This window comes from Pelecanus crispus, chromosome Z, assembly GCF_030463565.1.
Source record: "Pelecanus crispus isolate bPelCri1 chromosome Z, bPelCri1.pri, whole genome shotgun sequence".
NCBI lineage: Eukaryota > Metazoa > Chordata > Aves > Pelecaniformes > Pelecanidae > Pelecanus > Pelecanus crispus.
The window spans coordinates 1,883,926-1,911,291 of record NC_134676.1 but is presented as its reverse complement, the minus strand read 5'-3'; the positions used below and the strand labels follow the sequence as shown (position 1 = coordinate 1,911,291).

The 27,366-nt window shown below is 41.1% G+C and overlaps 1 protein-coding gene across 1 annotated transcript in view; it reads right to left on the bottom strand.

The window, feature by feature from the left end:
• Positions 1-1,364: 1,364 nt before the first annotated feature.
• Positions 1,365-27,366, bottom strand: part of MBD2 (methyl-CpG binding domain protein 2) — a 43,396-nt gene continuing 17,394 nt past the window's right edge. Inside the window, exons 3-7 of the mRNA XM_075726775.1 lie at positions 24,288-24,425; positions 13,821-13,911; positions 12,913-13,090; positions 3,948-4,088; positions 1,365-1,774 (exon numbers count right to left, since the gene is read on the bottom strand). Of these exons, the coding sequence (XP_075582890.1) occupies positions 3,959-4,088; positions 12,913-13,090; positions 13,821-13,911; positions 24,288-24,425 (537 nt within the window). The 3' untranslated portion in view covers positions 1,365-1,774; positions 3,948-3,958. The remainder of the gene's footprint in view (positions 1,775-3,947; positions 4,089-12,912; positions 13,091-13,820; positions 13,912-24,287; positions 24,426-27,366) is intronic.

The following is a 27,366-nucleotide window of genomic DNA, read 5'->3' as shown; positions in this document are numbered from 1 at the left end:
GCCCCCTCCTGCCAGGCAGCTGTAGAGAGCGATGAGGTCTCCCCTCAGCCTCCTCTTCTCCAGGCTGAACACCCCCAGCTCCCTCAGCCGCTCCCCACCAGCCCTGTGCTCCAGGTCTTTTCGTCCCTAAAATGAGACTGCCCTGCACAGCTCCACAGGAGAAGTCACTCACGTCCCTGTTCATGAGCTCTTTGATCAGTAATTACACAAAGCAGCTCTGGAATGAGAACAAAAGTATAAACTGGTTTTAAATTTAACTAATTATCAATGGTGATGCGTATTCACTCGTCTTCACTCAAGTTCTACTTGCCGAGTTCCTTCTGGCAAACCCTCACCTTGTGTTCTGGGAAGTTACCAGCTAGCGCAGCGCACTTACGTTTCCAAAAAGCAATCTTCAGGAAATTCATCGAATAACAGCAATTTGTGGGGAACATAGCTTCTTTCCAATTTCACAGAAGCCTGGTAGTAACAGGCTCCGTTCTTTTCTTGGCGAGAGTTTGATCGTTCCCCAGTCTGCAACCAGGCTGGAAAAGAGCAGGTGCATTCCTCTCTTTTCTTCTGCCCAATTACAAACTGCAGGAAGGAAAATGAGCATCTGTCTGATTCCCAGCCTGCACGCATCCCAGGAAACCCTGCAGCAAGGTCACCTGCCTCTGCTCTCCCTCTCGCGATCGGTATCGCGTGGACAGAAGAGGCTCCGGAGGCGACGGAAAAGCTGCCCCAGCGAGGGCTGCCGGGCGGTACGACGCGTTCCTGGCGATGGAGAAGCAGACTTTAACCTCAGAGCTGCTCCGACCCGCCAGGCAATTTAGTCTCCAGGGAAGTTAAGCAAACCTGCTCGGTTTTTTGGGATTATTTCTGAGTTTTCTGATGAACTGCGCAAGACCCAACTCACTTCACAGAAATCTTTGCAGTGCCGTAGGCCGTCCTGATGCCCCAACTGCTTTGTCCAGGCCGACAGAAACGAGCCCCGCTCTTGGCACCTGCTGCATGCCGCGCTGAAGGCGCTTTCCTTACAGGCTCGCTTTCACCTCCAAGCGGAACTCTGTAAAGTCATGCTGGCTACTTATTTTTAGCAGTCGTCTTTCTCAGAGGAAATATGCAATTGTACTTCACCTCGGCTGAAAAATCCGCAACTGTTCCCCTGTTCAGACAGATTTCCTGAGGCAGTGCTCGGGGCAAAGACAGAGCTTGGTGATACACGCTTTTCCCAGCCTGTGCAGTATCTGGCCTCGGGAACGCCGAAATAGGAGCAGTGACATCCTTTGCTTACTCCATCCACAACACAACAAGTTTTCAACTGCTTGCAATATAATCATTTATTTATCTTTACAGTGATGACGGAAGAATGTACAGGTGTTTTCACCCATAGGTATAAAAATCTGTTTATATACAGAGTCACAATAATCTTTAATTGGGAAATCATTCTGTTCTCCTGATCCATCTTTACTAAAAACCACAGGAAAAACAAATATTTAGTACAGGCAATTTAATTTCAGTAGGTTTGCAACCTGGCATCAAAAGCTCAGCTTTAGATTAAGGGTAACGTTCGATACTTAAAAAAGGACTTTAAGTCATAGGACACAAAATAAAGTTGCTTTTCAAATAAGATATATACATCAAAAATAGGAGTCTAAAAAAGGCATTGGTTTTAATGCTATTAGAAAGCTATATAAATGTGCATGGGTCCATTTCTTCTTATAACGAAAGACCGAAGGAGAAAGTGCCTCTGTCTTTTAGGAAGTTCCTCCTGGGACAAGTCAGTTAAAAGTACCTGTAAAAGAGAAAGAAATCATCCCTTTTGGAAAAGGAAAGGCTGATGGTTGCATCAGTTAGAATGACTTTGCTGGAGCAGTTACAGCCGTGTCTCAGTTCCACATGAAGAGCACACCATAAATAGTTCATAAGTGGGTAACAAAAAATTAATACAGTGTAAGTGGCTACTCAGTCGTTAGGAGTCCCACAGACGCCCAGTTACTACTTCATTAAGCACAACCCGCGTACGTAACGTGCTTTTAACATCCAGCCTCTTCCACCACACGCCCGCCTGGCACGTTACCCAGGCTTCTGCACTACTTCTACTACGGCCTTAAATCACTCTCTGGATTCTTGTTTTTTAAATACGGCATAATGTGTACGTAAAAAGTTTCTTAATATAAAAAGATCATACCAGAACATTAGTCTGTATAAAGGAAAAAAAAAAATGCATCTTTCAAGCTATTTTCCCTTCACTAATCCACTTAAAAATCTTGTTCAAGTCTACAATTAAAGCCACCAGGGCAAAAAAAGCAGTTTTATAGAACATAGCCAATGCAGGTACATTTACATGTGCCCTGGCTATGTACATGTAAACAGGTAACGAGTCCACAAGTTGGTGAAACTCAAGGTCTACTGATCCAGCCGATTTCCGCAGAGAACCACAGTACCGGTGCAAAACCAAATGAATGTGTGACTCCATTACAAAAGAATTATTTTACACTAAATTTAAAAAAAAAAAAAAAAAAAAAAAAATCAAACGGACAATTTCATTCTAAAATGGCAAAGGTTTGAAATTTCACCTCTTAAAACAATGTTCTCTCTTGGCTTCCTTTAAAGTTATCCATAATTAGAATCCTACAGGAGAAATACTCAGGGATTAAAAGTTTAATAGTAAACAGCTATAACTTAAAGTAATTAAATATTCCAGTAGCCTGGAAAACATCAAGATTACTGGCCTGTGAAGTGGACTAAACAACACTGGCAAATAGCTCTTGTCCACAACTTCAAGATCAAATTTCCCTTTACGTTGCACTGACACTGGAAGTAATACAAATGACTGTGCATTAGAAACATGAATATTCAGGGGCCGGTGGGTACATTATAAATACATTTTGTTTCTAATTATAGGAATTTACTCCAGCAACACACCCTTGCATCTGAAGCACTAACCTAGCGTGCAGTCCAGATGCTGAGCACAAAAATAACATCTGGCTGTTGGGTGCACCAGGCTCAGCTTCTTCATATAGCGGGGAGCCAAAATGCCCTGGAATGGCCACTCCATGCTACGGGTTAAATCCAGTTTGAGTGTTCAGCAGCCTTGCTAAAGCAGGTCACAGCCTGGCAATTTCCATCCTATGTCTACAAGTTACCTGAACATAGTATTCATAGTTGTATAGAAGTTAACTCCTTTGTACCCGTCAAAATGGAAATAGAAACATTCTTTTCCCGTGTGGGTAATAATTTCATTTTTTTGCTCTGGAGTTAATTCCTTTAAAATTACACAACCATCTCCAGACAGAATTCTTAGTTGTTAAAACTTCTGCTAACTCCTTATGAAAAGGTCAGATCTCAAAGCTGTGCACTTTCATAAATGAGCACTACGAGCTCAGTGGAAACAAGAGAATGAATTGCCATTCTTCTGCAGATGATTACAAAAAAAAAAAAAGATTTTTTTAAGAAAGTGTTTGGCAAATCCACAGATCAGTACTATAAACTGGTATAAGATGCAAGAAGATGCCTTGGAAAATTAATTTGTAGAGGTATTATCCATTTAAAAATAAATAGAAAACTTTCAGGAACTTGTTATGCAATTTTACTAAATTAAATTTTGAAGAACGGAAAAAGGCCAGTTACTTTGATTGCTTTACCCCAGTTTCACATCAACTACTAAGTGCCAGAAAATATACCTGCCATCGTTTCTAGAGACTGGGTCTTTGCCATAAAGGATGAAAACCACTGGTTTTTCCTCCCTGGTGATCTGCGTAGCATTTAATGTGAGGACGCTCGTGTCTAGATATGCAAAATCACCCTAGTGTTCCAGTGACAGAGCGCATGTCAGCTAACATACGTGCGGGGAGAAGGCAGGACTGCTTGTGTGTGACGCTGCTGCCCACCGAGTGCCTGCCGAGTGACTGCCTGCAGCTGAGACCTGTCAGCCTCGGAGCGTGCCTCCAGGAGATCCAACTCACCTGATTTCTTCTTATGCTTCATCTCCATTATCCATTTCTACATCTATATCTTTTGTTGTATCAGCCGCCCGTGACAAAATGTCTGCCATTAGGGCTTCCTCCAGTTTTTTACGCACTTGTTGCACCCGCTCTTCTTGTTTTCTGAAGGGAGAGAAGGGAAGAAGGGGCAGAAACGTCAATCCTTCAAGCATCCTAGTAGGCTGGGAGCATAATACTTGCATAAACAATGACTCAGAACTGGTTTCTCAACTCTTATTTTAACTTCGCCCAGAATATGATAGAATAGTTCCAGTTGGAAGGGACCTACAATGATCATCTAGTCCAACTGCCTGTCCCCTCCAGGGCATACCAAAAGTTAAAGCATATTATTAAGGGCATTGCCCAAATGCCTCTTAAACAGCGACAAGCTTGGGCCATCGACCACCTCTCGAAACCCCTGCTGACCAGTTCTGTTACCTTTGTACCTACACACGCACGCAGACAGTGCTTGGCACTAAGACTGAGAGCACTCCGAGCCAGAAACCTCTCTGGTTTAGCGTGCATGGTTTACTTTCCCTCCTACAGAGACAGAGGGATTGAATGTGACATATGATCTTCCACTCTCAGATTAGATACTTGAAAAGACCAAAGAGAAAGTTAATGGAGCAATATCCCACTGGACTATCTTTGTCAGACTGGCTTTTTTCTTCTTTTTTTTTTTTTTTTGGCAGAGACATTTTAGGGTAGATCACTGAAAATCAGAGAAGGAGATTCCCGTCATGAGCACTGTAAAGGAGATCTGAGGCAATCTCCCTCTTTCCCAACCTAAGGGTGTGTACACCAGGAGCACCTTTATAGGATGGTGGGGCACTGAGTAGGTTTCTAAGTGCTCAAAGAGCCAACTCCAAGTCCCACACAATGTGTGTGCGGGGCAAGAACCTCAAGGAGCTTCACTGTTTCCATTTATTTACTTAATTACTCCCACCTATCTGTTCAGTCTTAGCTACTAGTCAGCGATGCATTTAAGATGGTGGCAACTTCTGCTGAAACAAAGGTTTGTTTCCCTGGGGAAAGTGAATTCAAAAATATTACCTCGATATCAATATAAATTTAGGATATTTGGATTCAATGTTTAGTTTGGAAGGTAGTATTTAGCTTTCAAGTGTTACCAGTAAACACAAAGCCCTCTTTTGAAGTTTTCCCAAGAGAACACAAATTTTGCGTCAGACCCAGGGTTTTTTTTTTTTTCACATGAAAATCCACTTGTTCTACCAAGCTGTGTTTTCCAAAAAAGAAAATCTTTAAACAAAATACATGCTTAAAAATGGCCAGAACTCATCAGAAGCAGGCACAGGAAAACATTCCTTAGTGCCACAAACTCCCTGTGGCTATTTAGGATGGCAGGACAGATACAAAGAACATCAAATCTTAGAAGAGCAGGAGTGATATCCAACATGCTCCACAGAAGCCAGAAGCCTCTGAGGAGCACCAGCCTCGAAGGCTATTCAGTTCTACAGCTGCAACAACTACCAGCACTCCCTAAGTACTTCAGAGGAGGCTGTCTGCTTACAGACACAGAAAAAGAAAGGAAAAAGAAAAAAGAACAAGCTATAAGTTCAGTACAGAACTTGTTTTCTATCTTCCAGCTGTTTTCTATCCTTGTTTTCTACCTTCAATATACAGCTCACTGTCCCAATGCTCTTAACTTTCAATGCCTAGAGAGTGATCTTTCAAACCCCAGGGCAGAGAACCGAACAAAACCAAAGATGCCTTATCTTTTGCAGAACCTGTGTGACAAAGGAGAAATAAAAGTCAGAGTAGCAAATTCAGTATTTGTTAATTGAATGAAAATGATTCCCAAGAGCACACATAAGCTGAAATATTTTTTTTTTAAAAAAAATCAGTAACAAAAAGTTGTCACCATCTCAATGTTGGAATACACTGTGAACTGGCCAAAGATTATGGCAAATAAATTGCTGAAGCAGATTTTATTTTTCCCCTTTTTGGCTTTAGAATTTTGACTTTAAGACAGTAGGATCTCTCCACAATCCACAGCCCACAAACTCCATCACAACAGGCTTCAGACCACAGTCAATAGCCATTTACACCAGCGGAACCCTTCCCTAGATTCCCGGTGCTTCCTTACTTAGGGCTCATTTAGGCTATGATGATAAATATGAACACTTAATGACAGCATTTTTTAAAAAGTGCCTGAATGACTGAATCAGAGAGAAGAAAGCTGCTGGAGTATCTTTATAAAGCTGCTGGAGTATCTTTATAAAGCTCCCCTTTAGAGTGCGAAGAAAATTCCAATGAACTAAAACACAGTAAGGATGCTTCCTTACTCTCGCAAAGAATGGATCAGGAATGAAATATAAATGTTCCTTGAACTTGGTTGCGGTCACTGGGCATTTTAAGTGTATCTCATGGAAAAGTCCTAAAGTATCACATATCCAGTGAAGTCAAGGGTAATCATCAATCCTCCCATTGCCAAAAAAGTCACAGGGCATTTAGACAACCTTACCCACTCAGTAACCCGAATTAAGCCATGAACAGCTGAGCTGGGAGAGAAAGGAGGCCCGTTCCAGGCTGTGAGTATTTCATACCGTCAATGTGTATCAGAGAATGCACTTGCCAGAAAGCACACAAGAAGTTAACCTGGAATATCCTTTCTTTCTTGGTGCTACCAAGGTCCTTCCCTGCTGTGCTCTTCAGGGAGTCTGTTGTCCAGACGTGGAATCTGACATAAAGGCCAGCGAGGATCTTATAAATCAACTTTGAGGAGCCAGGCACAAAACAATCGTAAGGTTTACCACCTCATTAGGCTCCTTTATTTGAGATGTGCTTTTAAACGTACTTACCTATGTTGATGAAGTTTTGAGGAACATATGCTGAAGCGTAAGCTCAGCCTGTCCTAGATTTCAGAATCGTTACCCTAATTTGTAACAAGCCCCTTCCTACCATCTCGGCCATATGACTGCAACATTTAACTCTCACAATACGCAGAAGTGACAGCCAGTTTTCTGTATCTTGACTAGCTCCTGTTATTAAGGGCCCAGGTTCCCTATTTACAGTGTACGTGGCCTTCTCCAGAGGTTATTCCCAGGTCTTGCTTCCCAAACTCGCGTGAAGACGTAGCTTTCCGCAGTTAGCTCATTTCCAAATTTTCAGCCAGCTAGCTGATCTCCCAGGGAGCAACAATAAAAAAATAATTCACAGCACTCCCAGTCCTGAAGAGTCTGGTCTTCTAGCAAACAGAGTTTTTAAGTATTAAAAACATAGGTCTTTTTAGACAAGTAATATGACTTTTAACACACATGAACTACCAAGAGCAAATGTTTAAGAACCAAGAGCAAGAAAACACTACTAATACAAAGTGCTCATCTTTAACACTAAGTAAAACTCTAGGACTTAGAGTATCTCCATTCAATCTGATTAATTTGACGACTTATGCTAATTTATCACAGCAATATTCAGTAGAACTGCTTTAGCCCATGAAGTCAACAGGGTTAGCAGTGCCACCGGCAAGCGGCAAGCGTGCTGCTCGCACGTGCCCTCTCTTGGCTACCGGCCCTCAGCCCTGCAGCTCCCCGGCACCATGCTGGCGATGGAGCTCCCCCGCAGCAGCAGCCTGTGCGGATGCTTCTCACCTCCCCAGCTGCATCACTCGCTACTAAGCGGCTCCCCGGCCACGTGCCCTTTTCAGCCTTCCTCCCAGCAAGACACAATCCTCAACCTTTCATTTAAGTACTATCGCCTTCAAAAGCACGCTAAAATTAAAGACACGTTACTCCTAACACAGAAACCCACAAGCCTCTAATTCCAATTCTGACCTTATTTTGAGTGAGGAACTGATTTGTACAACAGGATAGCGTATAGCTCTGCATTCAGATGACTTCCTTAGTGCTTAGAATGATTTTATTTGTCCTCACTACTTGCACTCTTCTCAGCCCACCCAACTAAGTGGTGTGCACGCTTTAAAGACATGTGTGATTCCTCACTGCTGTATGCAATCAAAGTTTGATACCGTGCCAACCTCCCCTCTGATTTCTCCTTCTATTTTTCTATATTGTTAAATCTATTGAGGTTCCATTTGATTTAGTTCCTTATGTGCTGGTAATGCGGTATCTACTCTGTCATCAAAATAAAAAACTGCATATAGCTCTAGTAATAGCATTTAGCTGCAGCAGAAACACAAAGGTATTTTTACATTTAAGATTGGTGTCAGATTGGATGGCAGAAGTCCACAGAACCAACTTGTCCTGGTCTGCACACCAGTTCCACCTCCCTGCGCGTCAGGAGGGAGGCAATGCCCCTTTTCCCCTGCTCTTCCTGCACATTCAAATATAGTATTTTTTGGAGACACTCTAATCGAGAACCATCACCATAAGTGCTTACAGTAACATTTACTCTGTTTTTATGAAAAACATACTCTAGAGCTTCTCAGCAGCAGGGATTCCAGAAGTCTTCCACTAACCGGATCTGAGATGCACTGCTGAAAGGAGAATTAATTACTAGTATGTTGACTGTATTTGCTGTATTATATTATACTCAGGTTTAGGGGCATCTGCTAATTCCCCCATGCACGTACACCTCTCCAACACATCGCTTCCAATAGATCTTTCCCACCTCCTCCCCTCTCAGCAGAAATTAACCACCGCTGAGACAGCACACTCTAAATGGTAATTACAGAAATTCTCAGATGCCTAGTTACTGTGCTTTCCTGACATACTCTGTATCAAACTTGCTTTTAGATCTGGGGTCAGAAGTTTATCTCATAGCCAAGATAGAATCACAGAAACATAGAATCGTCCAGGTTGAAAAAGACCTTTAAGACCATCAAGTCCAACTGTTGTTAACCTAGCACTGCCAAGTCCACCGCTAAACCACGTCCCCAAGCACCACATCTACACATCTTTTAAACACCTTCAGGGATGGGGACTCAACTACTTCTCTCTGGGCAGCCTGTTCCAGTGCTTGACTACCCTTTCCGTGAAGAAATATTTCCTAATATCCAATCTAAACCTCCCCTGACACAACTTGGGCCCGTTTCCTCTCGTCCTATCACTAACTACATGGGAGAAGAGCCCAACACCCCCCTCCCTGCCCCCTCCTGTCAGGCAGTTGTAGAGAGCGATGAGGTCTCCCCTCAGCCTCCTCTTCTCCAGGCTGAGCACTCCCAGCTCCCTCAGCCGCTCCCCACCAGCCCTGTGCTCCAGACCCTGCCCCAGCTCCGCTGCCCTTCTCTGGACACGCTCCAGCACCCCAATGTCCTTCTTGTGCTGAGGGGCCCAAAACTGGGCACAGCATTCCAGGTGCGGCCTCACCAGCGCCGAGCACAGGGGCACGATCACCTCCCTGCTCCTGCTGGCCACACTATCCCTGACACAAGCCAGGATGCTGTTGGCCTTCTTGGCCACCTGGGCACACTGCTGGCTCATGTTCAGCCGCTGTCAACCAACACCCCCAGGTGCTTTTTGGCCAGGCAGCTTCCCAGCCACTCTTCCCCAAGCCTGTAGCGCTGCGTGGGGTTGTTGTGCCCGAAGTGCAGGACCCAGCACTTGGCCTTGTCAAACCTCATACAGTTGGCCTTGGCCCATCAATCCAACTTGGCCAGGTCCCTCTGTGGAGCCTTCCTACCCTCAAGCAAATCAACGCTCCTGCCCAGCTTGGTGTTGTCTGCAAACTTACTGAGGGTGCACTCAATCCCCTCATCCAGATCACCGACAAAGCTATTAAACAGAACTGGCCCCAGTACTGAGCCTTGGGGAACACCCCTTGTGACCGGTCGCCAACTGGATTTAGCTCCATTCACCCCATCTCTTTGGGCCCGGCCACCCACTCTTACCCAGTGAAGAGTACCCAGTGAAGAGTACGCCCGTCCAACCCATGCGCAGCCAGTTTCTCCAGGACAATGCTGTGGGAAACGGTGTCAAAGGCTTTACTAAAGTTCAGGTAGGTGACATCCACAGCCTCTCCCTCATCCACTAAGCAGGTCACCTTGTCATAGGAGATCAGGTTAGTCAAGCATGACCTGCCTTTCATAAACCCATGCTGACTGGGCCTGATCACCTGGTTGATAAGGATGATTTAGGGTTTTGCCTCCCTGCAACACACATCACTTTACCTTACAATTTTCTTATTCCTGAGGAGAGCTCAGACTGTGGAAACATTCTCGATCTCTCATTTTCTTCCTTTGGCACATTATAGTTGTTATGGCTGTGGTCTGTCATACTGAAAGGGAGATTGGTACAGGGTATTGTGAGGGACTAAGCCACAGCTGACTAGCGTGGATCAAGGTTCATACAGCTTGAAATTAAGACATTCTTAAAGCCATGCCAAACAAACTTAGAGAGCATTAAACTTGAATTACTCTCCATTCCTGTCTCATGGCAAATACAGCTTAGTTTTTGGACAGATTAACAGGTACTTTTTCTTACCCGCTACTGTGCAGAGCATGACACAGCCAGACATCCTACACTAACTCTTATGCTTGGGTAAATTTAACAGGTTATGGCTACCCATAAGAAAAAGCAAAAGTCCCATTACCATGCTATTGGAAAAGGGCAATTGTAAAGATACTTGAGAAAGCTCAGGAACAAAACCTACTGGGTGATGGTAAGTGCTCAGCAAAGAACCTAGACTGAGCAAGAGAAAGGGCTGTTGAAAACTGAAAGGTGGGATTTTCAGAAATGACTTACATACTTTAGGAAAAGAAATCCCCTGAAAACTTTAAGCTTTAGAAAATCCCGCTAAAGAGAGACAATTGAAAAGAATGACAGACTGGACAATGAAGCAGGACAGAGCTGTGAGTCAAAAAAAAGAATTTTATAATATACTGCAAAACTTCACCCACCTAAGCACAACTAGAATAAAACAATCCACCTATTTGTTATTTTCAGAAGATACCATTCCACAGTTCATCCCAAAAGAGAGAAACTGATTAAAGCATTTATCTAGCGGAGACACAAAGGCTGTCAGCCTTAGCCTTTCATGGAAACGGAGGCAACTCAACAGTGCGGTTGCAAAGAACATAACTAGATGCTGGTCAGGAAAGAAGCTACAAACAGAGGCTGCAAAGCAGCAGTCTCAAGATAAATCATCTCACAGACTCAGTATGGGAGAAGACAGTTAATAGGGAATTCTAAAAGCCTGCCTCAGGAGGCTAAGATTTGGATGTAAAGACCACTGGGAACCACAGCATTCTCATTTTACATACTTACCTTTCACAGGACTAGCATGAAGAAGCCCAGAACTATTCAAAAGGTGTATCCCACAACTGAGAAAAAAAAATACACGCTTGCCCCTAGTGATAAGGAAGCACGGTTGTTTCTTAACCATGCATTTACAGGAGGCTATTTAATGTCTTCCCAGTGAACGTGCTGAACCAAAAGAGGTAATTTTGCATTTTGCTCTGATTATGAAAGAGATTTACCATCATTACATGACCAGGAATACTTCAAGTTAAACACGAGTTGAGCTGACAGCTATTTTATTAGATGTAAACAACTGCTACGATCTCCCTGAAGAATTTATGGTACGAAAGAATATACACTGGCACCTGACCAGATAATCCCAATGGCGAACTTTTCCTTACCTTGATATAAGTTCAGAAAGCAATTAATTGTACTGCCTGCCTTAGCGATAACAGGTGCCGTATTCTGATACTGCTTCTTCATGCAATGTGTTTTCTGGATGGTCTTAAAATGAAAGCCAGCTTCACACAAACACTATGAAAAGGTAACTTCTAAGAATAATCCTTTTGTAGTGAGCTGCCTACGAAGTCATGAACGGGAAGAGACACCAAACTGGCAGCATATTCATAAAGGTAGCGCCGCTCCAGTTCAGAATCTGTGCCCTGTCTGAGTTGCCAGTACTGTCTGACATCAACTTCAGAATCTGCTTTGTAAAAACAACTGAATGACTGGTAAGACAAAAAAGGAATTTTGTTTCCAATAAATAATAAGCGTTGTCAAACACGCTGAGAAAGTTTCTCATCCTGCCTTGTAAGTTTCTGTAACAAAGCAAGAAGAGTTTACCTTCTAAAAGCATTTCAAGTTGATGTTTAAGAAAATAAAGCAAAGTAAATCCCTAAGCAAAGGACTGGGAATCAGATAATTTTATCCCTTAACATTAGCTCTGCAGAAGCTTCAGCTAGCCAGCTGGGGCCTAGAAAAAGAATGTGACCGTAGTGGACTTTGGTGCCGAGTGAATTCCACTAAGTGGCAAGATCCAAGTTTGGTCTTCAGATTCCCCATGCAACCTAGAATGTAACTAAAAATGTGATACTAAAGGCAGTGTTCACCCCATGTGATGACTCATGCTAAGCAATACCAAAAAAATAACTGGATGACAGGATTGTGTCCCGTGTCTTGCCACACTGGCAATTAGTCAATGCCACGAGAAATCTCTCTCTTCACCCAGTCCTAACCTTGAAATTCAGTGCTGAAGCCCCTGCTTTTAGTACCTAAAAAAGGATGAGTCTTTCTTTGGAAAGAAAATTAACAGTGCAGCTATTAAAAACTAAAATCTTTACCCATATGTGAAGCGATCTGTCTGTGTTCTTCATATCATATCCCAATCTCCCACTTTAAGAGAGTGTATTAGCTGCTATAGGGGAATATTCTTATTCTCCTTTGTTGAAATTACTTACTTTTTAACTGAGATCAACAAATTACCTTGACGAAACCAGAAATGGTTAGGTAGAAAGCCAGTATTGATCATGACTATAGCTTACTGGTTAGGGCACTCTCTTGGGAAAGAAAATGTGGATTACGACTCATACCTTACTGAATATTTTATATTACTGTTTTGACCCAAAGAAAAATCCCAGGTTTTCATTTTTTCAAGTTGCAGAACTAATCAACAGGTACAACAAAAATGGTCACGCTTCCCTTCCTGTATCTCCAGGGCTGCACTGAGTCAGGAAGGAATCTATTTTAATTGAACTTTCTTTCTGTTTTACTGAAGACTTTACGATACTTACCTAATGTCATCATCTGTGACTATGAAAGCTTTGCAGAGGGGTTGAGATGTATTAAGCCAGACGGCTGGGTTCTTCTCAACGGCTGCAGAGAGCTGCCCCGTGATAGGTGCAGAACTGGTGTGCAAAGCACTGGCAACAGCTGATAACAGGGTATCGTCATTGTTACCTGGGCCAACTCCTACAACAGAGATAACTGAACAGTTACCATCCGCATGTCATATGCAACTTCCAGTGGCAGAGCTCTTCTCAGTTTGTAAGGTTATGTATACTCATGATGTAATGGCTACTGGATACGTGACTGTATAATCTAAACAGTTAAACGCACGTTCTTAAAAATGGCTTTGTAATAGCACAGTTCTCATTTAAGCATAAGTTAGCATTTCAGAAGGCATCTCATGTCTAAAATTGGCTAGGTTTTTTGCTTACACTAACAATTACAGTATCATCAATTTTTTAATCAAGATGATCACATCATAAATTTATCAGTCACACACTGAAATAGTTTCTTTGCAGCTTCATGGTATTAATACACACCAGCACAGTCTTTGCTTTAACACTACAAGATATTAAATTAATTCTGGAAAATAAACACTGGAGATTTTTACAAGACTCAAGTTCCCAAGAAAATCTTCCAAGCAGTGGAACAGTTATTAATTTGAAACTATGACTTGAACATATTTCAGATCAGCTTTCACCAATAAGAGTGCAGTTCTGAAGTGTGGTTTATATTAACTACATAAATGAACTAAAAATATACATCGTTTTGGAGACTGAGGTATTTGGTGAGCAAGAACACTTACAACTTGAAGTTTACTTAATCTGACTGTAAACTGAAAACTTGTTAAGACCACGAAAAACTCCTCTGTCTTTTTTAAACACAAAACAACTGCAGTAACTGGACACAATACCTTGAAGACCTTTAGGTAGCTCCATGGATTTTATGATTTGTTCACTGACATCCGATGCGCTGAGGCCTTGTAGCCTCTTCTCCCAGAAAAGCTGAAAAAGAGAAAACAAGATTGCTCATTAAAAATAATAATAACCCCCTCCTAAATCAGCTTATGGAAATAAACAGCATTCATGATCAAAACAGCATCAGAACAATAAAAAGCAGACGGTGCTCAGCAGCTTACAAAACGATCAACGTAACAGTCACGAAAGCTACCAAAAAGGCAATATCCTATCTGCTGATGGAGTTTTAGTCATCGGGAAGATGCTTGTATGGAATTAATGCCGTGTGTGTTGAGACACCAGAGACAGCTCTGCATGTTGGAGCAGTACAGCCGCAAATCAGCAGCTACGCCACTTCAGACCTACGCTGGCTTCATGACCCGGCCCTTTCCGACGCCGTAACAATCTCGACTTATCTGGAAATAGAACCAAATCTTTCTGCTTTTAGGAAGATACATGAACTAAATTCGCATTCATTTTACTTTCTATTGCTTTGTTTATTAGCTGGGAACATGTTTCCATTTCTCACAGAAACCAATTTCTTGACCTAAGACATTTTTCTTCAATGATCCAGATTACCCTACTCACTCCTATCTTATGGTCTGAAGATTCATCCTGAAGTTCTGGGCTGGACATTAGCCACGCCTATTCTTTAAAACGGACCTTTTCTATTTAGCAAGATAGCAATGAAAGCTAGTGAAAAAGTTGATTTCCATTGCATAGGAAGCTACATTTAACAAATAATCTTAATAAGGAGGTAAGCAAGAACATAGCTATGCAATGTCCTGTGGAAAGGGCATTCAGCAATACTTTGATTTTTCTGCAGGATATGGGGGAGGGAAAAAAAACTGTTTCTTTTCACGCCTGCAAAATCTGAGAAAAGAAACTAGACAAGCAGTTATTCTCATTCCTAGGAAATTCTTTGTTGCAGCTGGGTGCCCAAAAGCCTCAGTTTAAGACAGGGCTTTCGAATGTCACATTCTGCTCTAAAAGTGGAAGTGAAACAACTAGAGCACCCTCTTTCATCTTCTGTGGAACCTATATTGCTAGTCACACGACATCATAACTGAAGCACTGTACATCGCTGATTCTTATTCAGAAAAAACCCACATTTTTTCAGTTACAGAGGCAGTAAAGAAAAAAGCAACAAAGAACATCCACCTCAGCATGAAGAGTATACTACTGACTGAAAATAAAACACGCAGTTATGTTAAGAAAAATGCAATATTCTCCACAACGTGTCTGTACAAGCTTTATAAATCAGTAGGTTGAATGACACTTGTGTTGCCTGAGAGATTACTACGTCATTTTATAGAGATCTACTTATTTAAGCACTCTTCTCTGGACAACAGGACACATTTGTAACCGAGTTTAGATCTGAGCGGCTTAGAAAACCCACACAGGATCACCTAAGTAAGCTCTTCAACTTTTTTGCAAACTCTGACTACCTTTCACATGTTCTTGACATCTCCGTGACTTGACAGCTTTTTGAAAATACCTGTTGCCACTTGTGTCTCCTTTTACTAGAGCTGCTTAAAGTTCAAATGCTTCCTGTAAACTGCCTCCTCACTCTTAACTAGTATTAATTTTCAATATTCCAACCCAGGTTTGAGCTACATTGTCAGTTGAGTATCAAGGCACCTCATTATCTTGTTAAATGTTAAATATTTAGTACCTCCAGTCATTCGCTCCTGCTCTTTACCACTACTGCTAAGCCCCCACCCCAAGAAAGCATTCTAGATGTCTTGTAGCAGTCCTTACAGCTCCGTGTATGAAGTGGCGGTGCCTTAACGCTGTCTAGAACGCTAAAGAAATCCTTCATTACGAAGGTGAAACCAGCAACTCACTAGCCAAAGTCTAAAGGAATATCAGGATTCAGATAAATGAAGTCAAAGTAAAATCCTACCAATTCAGTACTTCATCATGGGGTTAGCTTCCCATCTTGATAAAGTCTCTACAAAGCTTATTCGTGTTTTCCACTCTTAAAAGAATTCGCCCTTCGTTCCTCTTTCCCTCTCTGTTTCATCAACTTCTAGAGATAAAGAAAAGGCCACCAACTCCAAATCCAAGCTATGCTTTTATATGCTACAGGTAAACGTAAGAACAGCCTCTGTTTATTCAGGATAAAATTAATTGGTCTACAGCAGCAAATACATCACCAAATACAATCAAATATTACTAGGTTTTGATTCTTCGGTTCCCTACTCAAATCAACCCAGTACACGTCACAGAGGGAATGAGGAATCAGGAGCACGGTTTGGTTACAGAGGGTGTATAGGAATGCAAATGCCTGTGTGGGGGAGAGAGGAGCTTGAAGAAGGACAACTACCGTATATGAAAGCTTAGAAGATTTGGGAAGTGTAGTGCAATATTGATTGGGTGGAGCTTCCAACACCAGTACTCACTCAGCTCCGTAAGCACTGATTGCAAATGCAGGGAAAAGTCCATCCAACTATCAACACCTCAGACAACCTTCAGGCAGAAAAAAGCATTTGGCACTTAGACACACCTGTTAAAACAAGACTGAAGCGAACCATCTTCCTAGCACAAAGCTTCCAGCACCAGCTTCCAGCACCGTTATATACAATTATTTGCAAGCGACAATGATTGTGCTCCAAATTTGCATCTCCCCAGATCTCCACTGAGACTGCACAAGTCCCTCTTACTAATTTTTTTGCTCAGAAATGACTCACATTCCTAGAGTTTTGCGATGAAGTTTATTCCCCAACCCTGTATGGGTTCTTACAAGTCCCCTCTGAACCCCTGTATCTTTTCCTGGATTTTACTGAAGATTCTGAGTTGGACCAGACCTGGACAAGAATTTCCCTATCAGCTGCACCAGGAACAGCCATTAAGGGCCAGAGAGAGGGGGGAGAAAGCTGCTAATACAAATTCAGAAAAAGTTTTTCTGTTACTCCGCTTACATGATGAAGATGCAACCTTTCCACAGCACCAGAAGCACACATTCGAGTAGCTGAAAAAAATCACGCGAGCCTTGATGCGCAGAATACCTACCTCTCAGGCTACAGCCCTAGAAATAGCTTATGTTATTTAACTTGCAACTCTCTCATCATTAGCGAGACAGGGAATAGGAAAAGAGAATATAAAGCTCAGGTTCACAGGCTTTGTGCCCCGCCAAGCGGAGAAGTAGGCACCTAAGTTAGGAGCAATTCGCAAAAATCCTTTCTAGTTTAACAGTCAGGCACCAGCACCTGTAGACCGCAGCCTAGGCGGGCTGCACCCTTGGCATTCGTCTCCGGCCCAAAGCCATCTGGACTTTGTAAAACAAGCAACAGCCTCTCACGCAGCGCAAGCGGCTGCAGATCCAGCCACTCGCGTTCAATAAATGGCTGCCAGCGACAGAGGCCACCTGCTACTTAATAACCTCACATCGTCTCACAGTGAGAGGCTTCCTCGTAAAACGGAGTGAGCTATCCAGACTCCGGGCTTTTCTCAGCTCGAGGACCCTGGAGAGTACCGTAATCCCTGAAGCACATGGCGGGCTGATACTGTCCAATCTTCCTTCTTCCTGCTGAAAACGCACCAGTACAGCCAGAAAAGCGTGATTCATGCCTCCAGGAAAGAAGCATTGGCAAACATGAGGCCCTGTTATTCAGTAATGAGAATCCTGATGGGACCAGGATAGGAAGGAATGAGAGAAGAACCGGATTTCAAGATTCATCACTGTTATGATGTGATATTTCATTACTAATGCAAAATGAATAACCGTTCTGAGGATTCGTCAGTCAGTTATGGGTATTTATACTGCTGGAGGATGAAAAATGGCTCTATTTCAGTTTTGCTTGAAGTAGTGGTTAGGGAACACACACTGAAAAGAGCCTAAACCCCAGGTCCTTCATTTACTCATGTTTGAGTATTCTAGATTCAGAAAGGCCCAGCAGCCAAGCGCTCCATTTCCCCGCAAATGAATCAGTATGCATCATGCCAAAAGTGGCCTCTTATGCAATAATCTCCCGCCAAGCAAGAAATGTATCCCTTATCACTCAAACTTACTATCCTAAGGGCAGCCCTGTTTTTCTCCTGTGACAGAGGAGGCAGCATAGGAATGCAACGCCAAGGTCCCCAGGGTGGAGCAGAATTTTCACTTCCTTGTTGTTCCGAAACTCCGTAATGGCAGAGCTGTACTACAGCTGTGCTTCTGAAGTTCTTTGTTTGGAGAATTATAAAATATTGCTTCCCCCATAATTGTTTCTTGTCCAAGAAAAGCTATTTGTGACTAATGGTGAACTATAATCTAACCCATAATCTCTGTAAAAACACAATCTCCTAAGCAACTATTATTTCTCATTCAGACAACAAAGAAATGATAGATTAGCCTCTCCACTGCAAGAACCACCAAATACAAACATATTATGAGCTGCTCCTTTTCCTTAGATAAGTAAAAGTCTATTTGCAGTTGCTAAAGCAATGGAAGCCTACAGGAAATTTTTGCTGGAAAGGAATCCATCCCAATTCTATTATTTTTAAAAGAAAAGCACGTATGTTCTTAACAGTCAAACATTCTTGGAGAGTGACTGATTTATACACAAATCCATCCATCAAGAATCTCAAATTTCACCTGCCATTTACTATTTACAGAGTATTGAAAATACTGTAGATGTCAAGAGAATGATGTACTTGACTGGACACACAGAAGAAAGGACAATGATTCTGGTGTTGGTAAGTTCAAAGATTTGTTTGCTGAGGTGGTGTTCTTCTATTTAGACAGCTACAGATAACCTACTTTTAACTTGCAGCAGTAGTCAGACAAAGCTACCAGCTAATTCAGAAGTATGATGGGCTCAGCAAGTTTAACAGCACGGTCACGACTCCAGGTAGCTGCCTTGGCATCTTCCCAGCTCTCTGGGACCACATTTATTTCCGTGCTGCTTGCAGATGGATTCTAACCCGGTGTGCGAGCTGATTGAAAGTTAGTCATGTCTACACAAAATACAGCCAACGTATCTACACTGTACTGCAGGCACAGAGAGCCTGCAATTTCATTATGTTTTAAAATGTGTTTTAAAGGCTAAGCGAGACCAGAATGCCTGTTAGCATTTGGGAAACTGCTCAAGTGACTGACATTGCAGGCAGTTAAATGAGGAAATATGACTAAAGAGAGGTTTTTTCAAAGTCTCCATGGAAGAATTTAAAAGGAATCAGAATTTCTCCAGAAAACTGGAAAACTTCTTTCCTCTTTTTATATGCAGTTGCTGAGTTGCTCAGCTCTGCTGCATCCATAATTGCCAATCAAAATTTCAGTCTTCCTTTAGTTGCCTGGGAGAGGGAGGTGGAACTTAACAACCTCATTGGGTTCCTTCCATCCCTCTTTTTGATAATTCTAATAGATATTAACCAAGAAGCTTAAGTTTTCCAATCCTGTCTAATTTTAGATTCCAATCCTTTAAAAGTTGATCCACAGGAAATAAAATCACATCTATTTGACAAAATACGAAGTGCTAAGAGCTAAATACATCTTTCTTGTTAAGAATTGTTCACAAGAAGACATACATAAAATGACATCCTGCAATTTTTCTCATAAATGAGGCTTTTTAGACAGCATATATCTTATGCCAAGAAATGACTACGGTCAGATTTAATTTGTCATATATAATCCTATTCAATAATCCATTACAATACAATCTACTGCAAATATATATGACAGTAAGTAGAAAAGAGACTTTCAAATAAATTTTAAAGCGTACTTCTGCCCTACAGATAGATGATGTTATAAGTAAATACATCAGGTTTATCCTAAGCTGTTTTTAAAAAGCAAATACCTCGAGAGTTATCCTAAGGTGGTTTTTAAAGGTGGTTGATTGCCACAGAACTAGAGGAATCAGATCACATAATATTAACTGACTACCTGATTTTCTCAAAATGAGCTTTGACGAGAAGGATGGCCTTCTTTTAAACACTTGAGGTATGTTCGTGGAATGTTTTTAGCCAAATGTATCATGAAGCTACTGAGGAATGCTCTGCAAATTCAGCGTTATGATTGCCACTTACATAAACATCAGTTTTATCAGTATGGTTTCAAATATTCCTACCACCACAATCAACAGTATACAACAGAATTAACTAGTGATCAGTGGGTCCTCAGGAGTCAAAGCTCTCTCCAAGCAATACCTCGGGTACCATACATTTAGGGCGCAGGGGTAAATGAGCGAGTTTCATATTTACCCTGAAAAGGGTCAGTAAGCGTGGAACAGTGTGAACCAAGAAGCTCTAACACACGAAGAAGAGGATAAGTGCTCTACACAGGACACAGACATTGACCTTTTGGAGGCACCAAGTGAGTGTGGGTACAAAGGGCAGTGATCCATAAGAAAGAAATTTGATTTGCAGCACCATTCCATTTGATCCAGTTAGGTACAGAACCCTTGACAGGCAAGTAACTCAAGTTTAAGCAATTACATAAAAGATTTACTGCCTGTAATAGTTTCAGATAGTTACAGGACTTCCTCTGCTTCACATTCATTCTTCTCATTGAGGAATACTCAAATCCAGATGCACAAGTGGAGCATTAATGTGCCCTGAAGTACTGCTACATCTAGTGGCCTTTTTGCTAAATAGGAAGGAGGGAGAAAACAACGTGATTTTAAGACAGTACTCAACACCACCTAAGAGGAAGATGACAGATATAGTTGCATGACTTTTTGATTCACCATTAATTCCAGTTTCAATTTCAGCAATGCTCATCTGACTTTTTAAAATCCAAACCTTAAATTCATCAAGAATGTACCATATCGGACCGAAACTTACTAAGTCTAACAGTGCAGAGGGGGCTAAAACAAGAAGGTTTGTTGATTTTGGTGTTTTGTTTTGTTTTTTTTTCTTTCCTTGCAGGGCCCACTAGCAATCTTTCAGGATTCCTTTTCTTACAGTGATTTATCAGTGGATTCTGCAAGGGAAAAAACCCAAAGCCACAGAAACAGTAAGAAAACCTATCTTAAGAAGCTTATGGAGAGTCAAAATATTTTGAGCAGGATGATAACTTCAAAAAGAGACATTAAAGCACTTTGAAGAAGACTGCAATTGAGGCTATTACATTTGCTAGTTAGGAACTTACAGACACTCCTATCATTTGATTAGCTATGAAGAATTTGAGAAATCTCTGTGGATTGACTGGTACTGGTATTTGAACAAAAGCCACACAGAGGAAGAAGACTGACAGTTAAGAGGCGAGAAGTCTAGTGACTACCAGAAGACCCTTCGGAGCATGCATGCATAAACACAGAGCTCAAGTTCTGACACTACCTACTTCCAGGATTCTCCAGAACATTTCCATTTGTAGTTGGGTAAAGTTCTCCACTCTGATAATCAGTAATCTCTAAAACCTTTAAGAACGGCTCTGAAAGCTTTAAGACACTGTCTTATGAAGCTGTTGCTTGAAAAAGGCTTAGACAACCTCGTGACACTTCTCGTGTGCAATGAACTAGCACGCTGAATACATGGAACCAGCAGTTGCCACAAAGATCTACTGCTCTAACTGACAGATTTACCTATACGAAGATCATAGGCAAGCTGTTATTAGTTTATCTTTCCAAGAACTATCACAGGGTTTAGTGCTTAAAGAAGAGCTGCTGCCAAATGTCTTCCCTGCCAACACCAACAAGCAAGTCTTCTCACTCTCAGGTCATGAAAAAAACCTACTGACTGCCAAAGGAACTACAGTGCTCATGTATTTTGATTTCTACATAAGGAGGCAGGCCAAAGAGAATTTTCAGGGAATGATGGTTAGACTGTCTTTTGAAAAGGGAGATACAATAGATGTAAGTGGACAAAGGTTTCAGAGATGGATATCTAGAACTACAGAAGCAAGAATCCCTTAAAGGATTTGGACCAAGGATTGAAGAAACAGGGAGGAATGACACTGGAAGTGGTAACTGAGTAAGCTTTATATACAAATAGGCAAGATAGTCAGCGTTTCAGCATTCGCTTGAATATCCAACACTGATATACTTACAGTCTATGTACAGGAAAGTTTGCACACCTGAGTATGAGAGAAGGAGAAGACAGTGACACATGTAGGGATTCTTTATGTAAGGAAAATATAGGCTTTATCTGGAGGGGAAGAGAATTCAAATGCATTTGCAAGGCTGCATTTGTCCAACAACTGTATCTCAAGTGACAGGCACTCCACATGGTGTAGGCTTTATTAAGAATAAAGTTTTCCAGCAACTTCAGTCCTCACCCTGGCGTCCCTACTATATCTCAACAGATCACATCAAGAAAAGAATCGTTGCTTTTTGAAAACCAAGCAAAGATCCTGTCTATAAATATTTACGCTCCAGCTAGCGAGTAAAACATCAGAATGAACTGCATGCTATGTTCGAACAAGATGTGCATGTGTGTGCATCTATGGATGCATATACGAAGGGAACACACATGATCAATGACCAGAGTTCCTCTATATTTTTGGTTACTAATAGCAAAGAAATATTGATAACTGTATGATGGAAGTCTGTGTGTAAAGAAACCGGATCACTGGAAATTGTTTATGAAAGCTGTCAATTTCTTAAGATTCTCCAACAACTGACAGCACACTACCTACATTAAATTGCTTTGTTCCAGATTTTTTAATGAAAATCTTACTGAAAACTCACTCAAGTTTTATATAAAAACAACTGTAACAATCTATTCTCTCCCTTCCCCAAGTCTCCCACCTATGTCAATCATCACTAATCAGAACCACGATGAACCAGAAAACAGCTCAAGGCAGCATTCTAGCTTGGAGAAAAGCAAGAGTAAGACACACCAAGATTTGCTTTGCTACTAGATACGTAAGATCAGCTATTCCACATTCAATGCAAACAGAGCTACCATTTCTTCCAAATGAAGTATGTCAATACAGAGTAAGAATAGTGCTTAAAGTGTCCTCTTCCAAAGATGCACTGTTGCAAGCAAGGAGAAAAGAATTTGATTGAAAAAGAATGCTGACGCAGTGATCAGCAGGCGACGATTTCTTGAAGATCGTGTTATAGCTTAATCTGTTAGAATCTATCTTAAGGAGGCAAAGATTTAACTCGGGTAGGTTTGAAAATAGCCTATTCTGTAAATCTTCACTGGACAGCCATTCTCAAAAGACGAGGGATGCATTCCTGAAGATTTCGGTCACTATGTATTTGAAGAAAAGATTCTGGAAGAAAGAAAACAGGGTGGAAATAGGCAAGCATGAAAGGGTTTGGAATCCATCAAGATATGAATTGCCAGACACCCGTTTCTCTTGCCACAAAGGTGCCATAACTTTCATATGCTTTGGTGATTACTACTGGTTCAGCAGACATGACCAAAAGGAAATTCCTGACACGCGAAGTGTAGCAGTTCAAAAGGAAAACCCAAAGAATGTGAAGAGAATCAACAGACACATGCAATTATGCATCTTTTAGATCTGAATGTGATACACTTACATGGCCCCTGTTGAACTTCACGGGACCAACAGTGAGGTTAGCTGAGGCCTTCAAATCTTGCTAAAAGACATCTCAACAAGATGATCCAATACGGCTCGATATTTCTTCTTTTTCTTTCTCACCTGAATTTAGAGGATGCAGAGTCTGAATTCCTTATGTTATTTCTTACAAGAACAGCATTCAAGATGTTTGAAAGTGCAATATTAGAGACAGCTTGAGTTTCAAAGGAAATGTTGTTAAAAGCTAGTGACATATGAGTGTACAAAAATTTGAACATCCCTCTGCCTTTTCTTCTCATCCCTGCGCTCCTAAGGTAGAATAAGGTGTTTCAAATTGATGGTAGTAATGCTATGACTCAAAAAATACCAGTCAGACTTAAAAACAATACCTCATTACAATATACACTACATTATCTAGCCGATCAGTTGTTCATTAACTAGATTTCCGTTTCTTCTCAGCTCCCTCCTCCCCACAAAAAACAAAACCAAAAAAGCATTGCGTGAACAGGCGCTATCATTGATACAAAGAAAAGCAGCTAAAGGAGAACTCGTGTAAGATGAGTTTATGTTACCGTGTTTTGTATTCATAGCAGTATTATAGTGAAAAAGAGGGATTTAAAATACATTTTTTTATTGATTTGCCACAAAGTCCTTCTACAGAAAAGAGACATATTACTTCTTGATGATAACCATGTATTTTATAAACTTCTGTTAAGAAGCTGCACAACATATTTTTATATTCGATGTCCAATTGTGACAGTACAGCATACATCTGAATTTCACGAGGAGTATGGTAATCAAATATGAATGAAGTTTTGGATTAAGAAAAATTAACCTCCATATGAACTGACTGTTATTTCTGTATTTTTTTAAAAACTGTATGTATTACACACATTTCTATAGGTAACCTTCAAGACAGGAATTCTCACTGTAATTGAAGCACAGCTGAAAACAAGCACATTTTCAGCTTGTTTCAACTTTCTGAGCAGTAACAATGGAAACAGATTCTTACCTGTCGTGGCTGCTCTGTCACTCGCTGTGGATCAGATCTTACTTTGTTACTAGGATGATTGGTAACTTTGGTGACTGGTTGTTTGAAAATTGATGCAGTTTGTCTGATTGGTAAAGTTGTATTTAAGTCTGGTTTTCCCTGTTAAAAAAGGAAAAAAAGTGAATTAACAAAAATTATACAGAAAAATTCCACAAACTAACGTTGGATTCACCCTCTTCTACTGATGTGCAAAAGAAGGCATCTTTTTTTGGAGTAAAGATTTCCCTCAAATGCTGTACTTAACTAACCTTTGCACTCCTCCATTTTAAAGGAAAAAAACCCGTAACACTTAACTGGTTCCACACATTTTCACCTTCTCGGGAAGACTTAAAACTGCTTGAAAGTCCATCTTTTCTTTTGTTAAAACATATCTGTCAATTGTGCAAGTAACTTACATTCTGAAAAGAGACAGCTTCACCATCAGATGTCAAAATGAAATCTCCAAAGCTTCATGAAAATATGTTTGTAGCCAACAGTTTATGGAGTTCCAAGTCTTAAAGAACAGCAACTTCCTACATAACTTTGGTCACAAATTTCCTAAGCAATTCCTACATCAAACAAAATTCTTAATTAAGTGCAGTAATTTATTCTGGAATTAAATTAAAACTGTATCAACTTCAACAAAATCTTCTGGCAAAGCTAGTTTTTATCAGCTTTGTGAACAAACGATTCCCAGGCATCCGAGATAATATTTACCGATTTACCAATAATTTTTTATTTACCAATATTTACCAATAATACCTTGCCACATGTCAAACCCTTAGGCTCTTGGCGACATTAGTACCTAAACCCCTCTCCGTAGCAACAACCCCAGAAGTATTCGGGGTGGGGGAATGGAATTCTCCCATAGCCCCCAAGATTGATGAAGGAAGAAAGAAAAAGATCTATCATCACCTGCACACCACTCCAGCTTCTCTAAATCTGTCTCTCTGTCCAAAAGCAGACTGCCAGTTTGAAGTGCTGTGCCAACAGAACAGCACTTACAGCTTTTGGCTTGTAATCCCACTTCCTCCAAGTCCTGAAGACGTTCCCTCCGTCTTTTCTGCTCTTGCATTTTGTCTGGTATTTTTCTTAACAACTGAAATAATTCCCTTTTTTTTTTCCCAGGGATACAAAGGTGTGACTGAGAAGACATGTGATTATATCCACACAAGACAGACACTGAAAATAAATAACCCATGACACATACTTTCCCAATGAACGCGTATCAAAAAGCATGTTCTCTATTTTGCACGACAGTGCTAAGCACTTAACACATTAATAGCCATGTCTAGTTTCTGACAAAGAAAAATGGTTAAGCTTTTGCTTTTTAAAAGTTTACTTCTACTCATTCAAAAGGAAGAAAAATAAGTTATTATGTAGTATTTCAGATCTCAGAAGTTTTATAATTGGCTGTGAGATCATAGCTCAAATGTTACACAGTGAACATTGATATTAGACTCCATCCAAGGATCATGTTAAAAGAGTTTTTCATTAGGATTTACTTAGGCTCCTAATTTTGTGACAAAAAGCAATCTTTTGGGCTTAGAAATGGGAATTAAATCTCAATCTTCAAATCCTCCATATTTAGATTATAGTTTGGACTACATGACTTCATAAAAGAGACTATGTTAAGAACCAGAGAGCACATGCTTGTTTAAAAATCGTTTGTTCCTCAGCTGAACACGCTGGAATTCCAGATGATGAAAGTTAGAATACTGACTATAGATATTTTGTAATGACCTGTATAAAAATGAAATTAAAAATACGGTGAGAGGCTTAGGCTTATTAAGCAATAAGCCTTCTCTTCACTGCATCCATCTCAGATTAAATTCTTATTTTAAAAGTACGTATCCCTCTTTCAGAGCTTTGCTAGAGCAACCTGACAGGGTGGTTCCTCCATCACCAGAATGCCTTGTATTTTAGCATACCTCTGTTATTGCAAGGTGGATGGCTGATGAGAAAGGGAGCGTGAAGTCATTCTTCCTATACGTGTACAGTGCATAATCTATAAACTAGCAATAGAGAGAATGTCACCTCTGCACTCCACAGAAAGTAATTTTCCATATGAAGACCATTCTACAGGCAAGCCACTTAATCCCAAAATACATCCTTACACACTGCAATGGTTATTATATTGGCTGCTCCTATCCAACTATTTGATTCATCTGGTGGGTGGGGGGAGAGGCAAGGGAGGACCCTCTTTCTGTAGCCTCTCCAGGATGACAGGGCGCTATTAGATCCTTCCTGGCAGAAAAAAAAATGGGGAATTCCTCCATGTAATTCTAAGGAATGTGACTTATAGGAAGGAGCAACAGAGTAACGCTTCATATTTATCCAGGCATCTCAACATAACCTAAATGAAGGGCTAGTTCTAAAATTTCAGGCCTCAGTTTTTCATGCAGATGGCAAAGTAGGTGATTTATCGAGAGTACTATGCATATTCTTAGCTATTCAACAGTATGACTCAATTCATACACTCATTTACAAGTCAGCGCTGGAGCATTTTGGCAGTCTCGCTTAATACTGATTTGCTCACCCTCTCGTAAGAACCAGAACAGTTTTCTAGACCAACAGAAGAAATTACGCTAGAACATACAGGTGAATTCTGAAAGAGTTCTAGAAATCTGTTCTTTTCACCAGGAGCGATTCTGATCACAGGTCTCTATTCCTACCGCTCCTTTAAACATACCTTGTTATTTTATAGGTCCCCTTTCTTCATCATTTCCAGGTAGCAGTTAACTCATTAAAATACAATAAGGCTAAACCCACAAATTCCAACCGAAGTTTTCCTCAGAAATTCAGGCACCTATCATTTCTGGTTTATAAACTTACAGCCAGAAACTAGCCTGTCTCCATGTCTTGCAACGTTACTGCTTTCAAATGGGAAAAGCAGCACATCCTCAGCTCCATCCCTAACACAGCTGTTGACTCTGGTCCAACTAGGACCAGAGTTTCCATGGCCAGAGCAAACGGCAACAGAGCACGAGTACTTCTGCCTGATTACACTTAAGAGCTTTAACCAACCAGAGAAATTACCGTTCAATTAGCACGGAAGTCG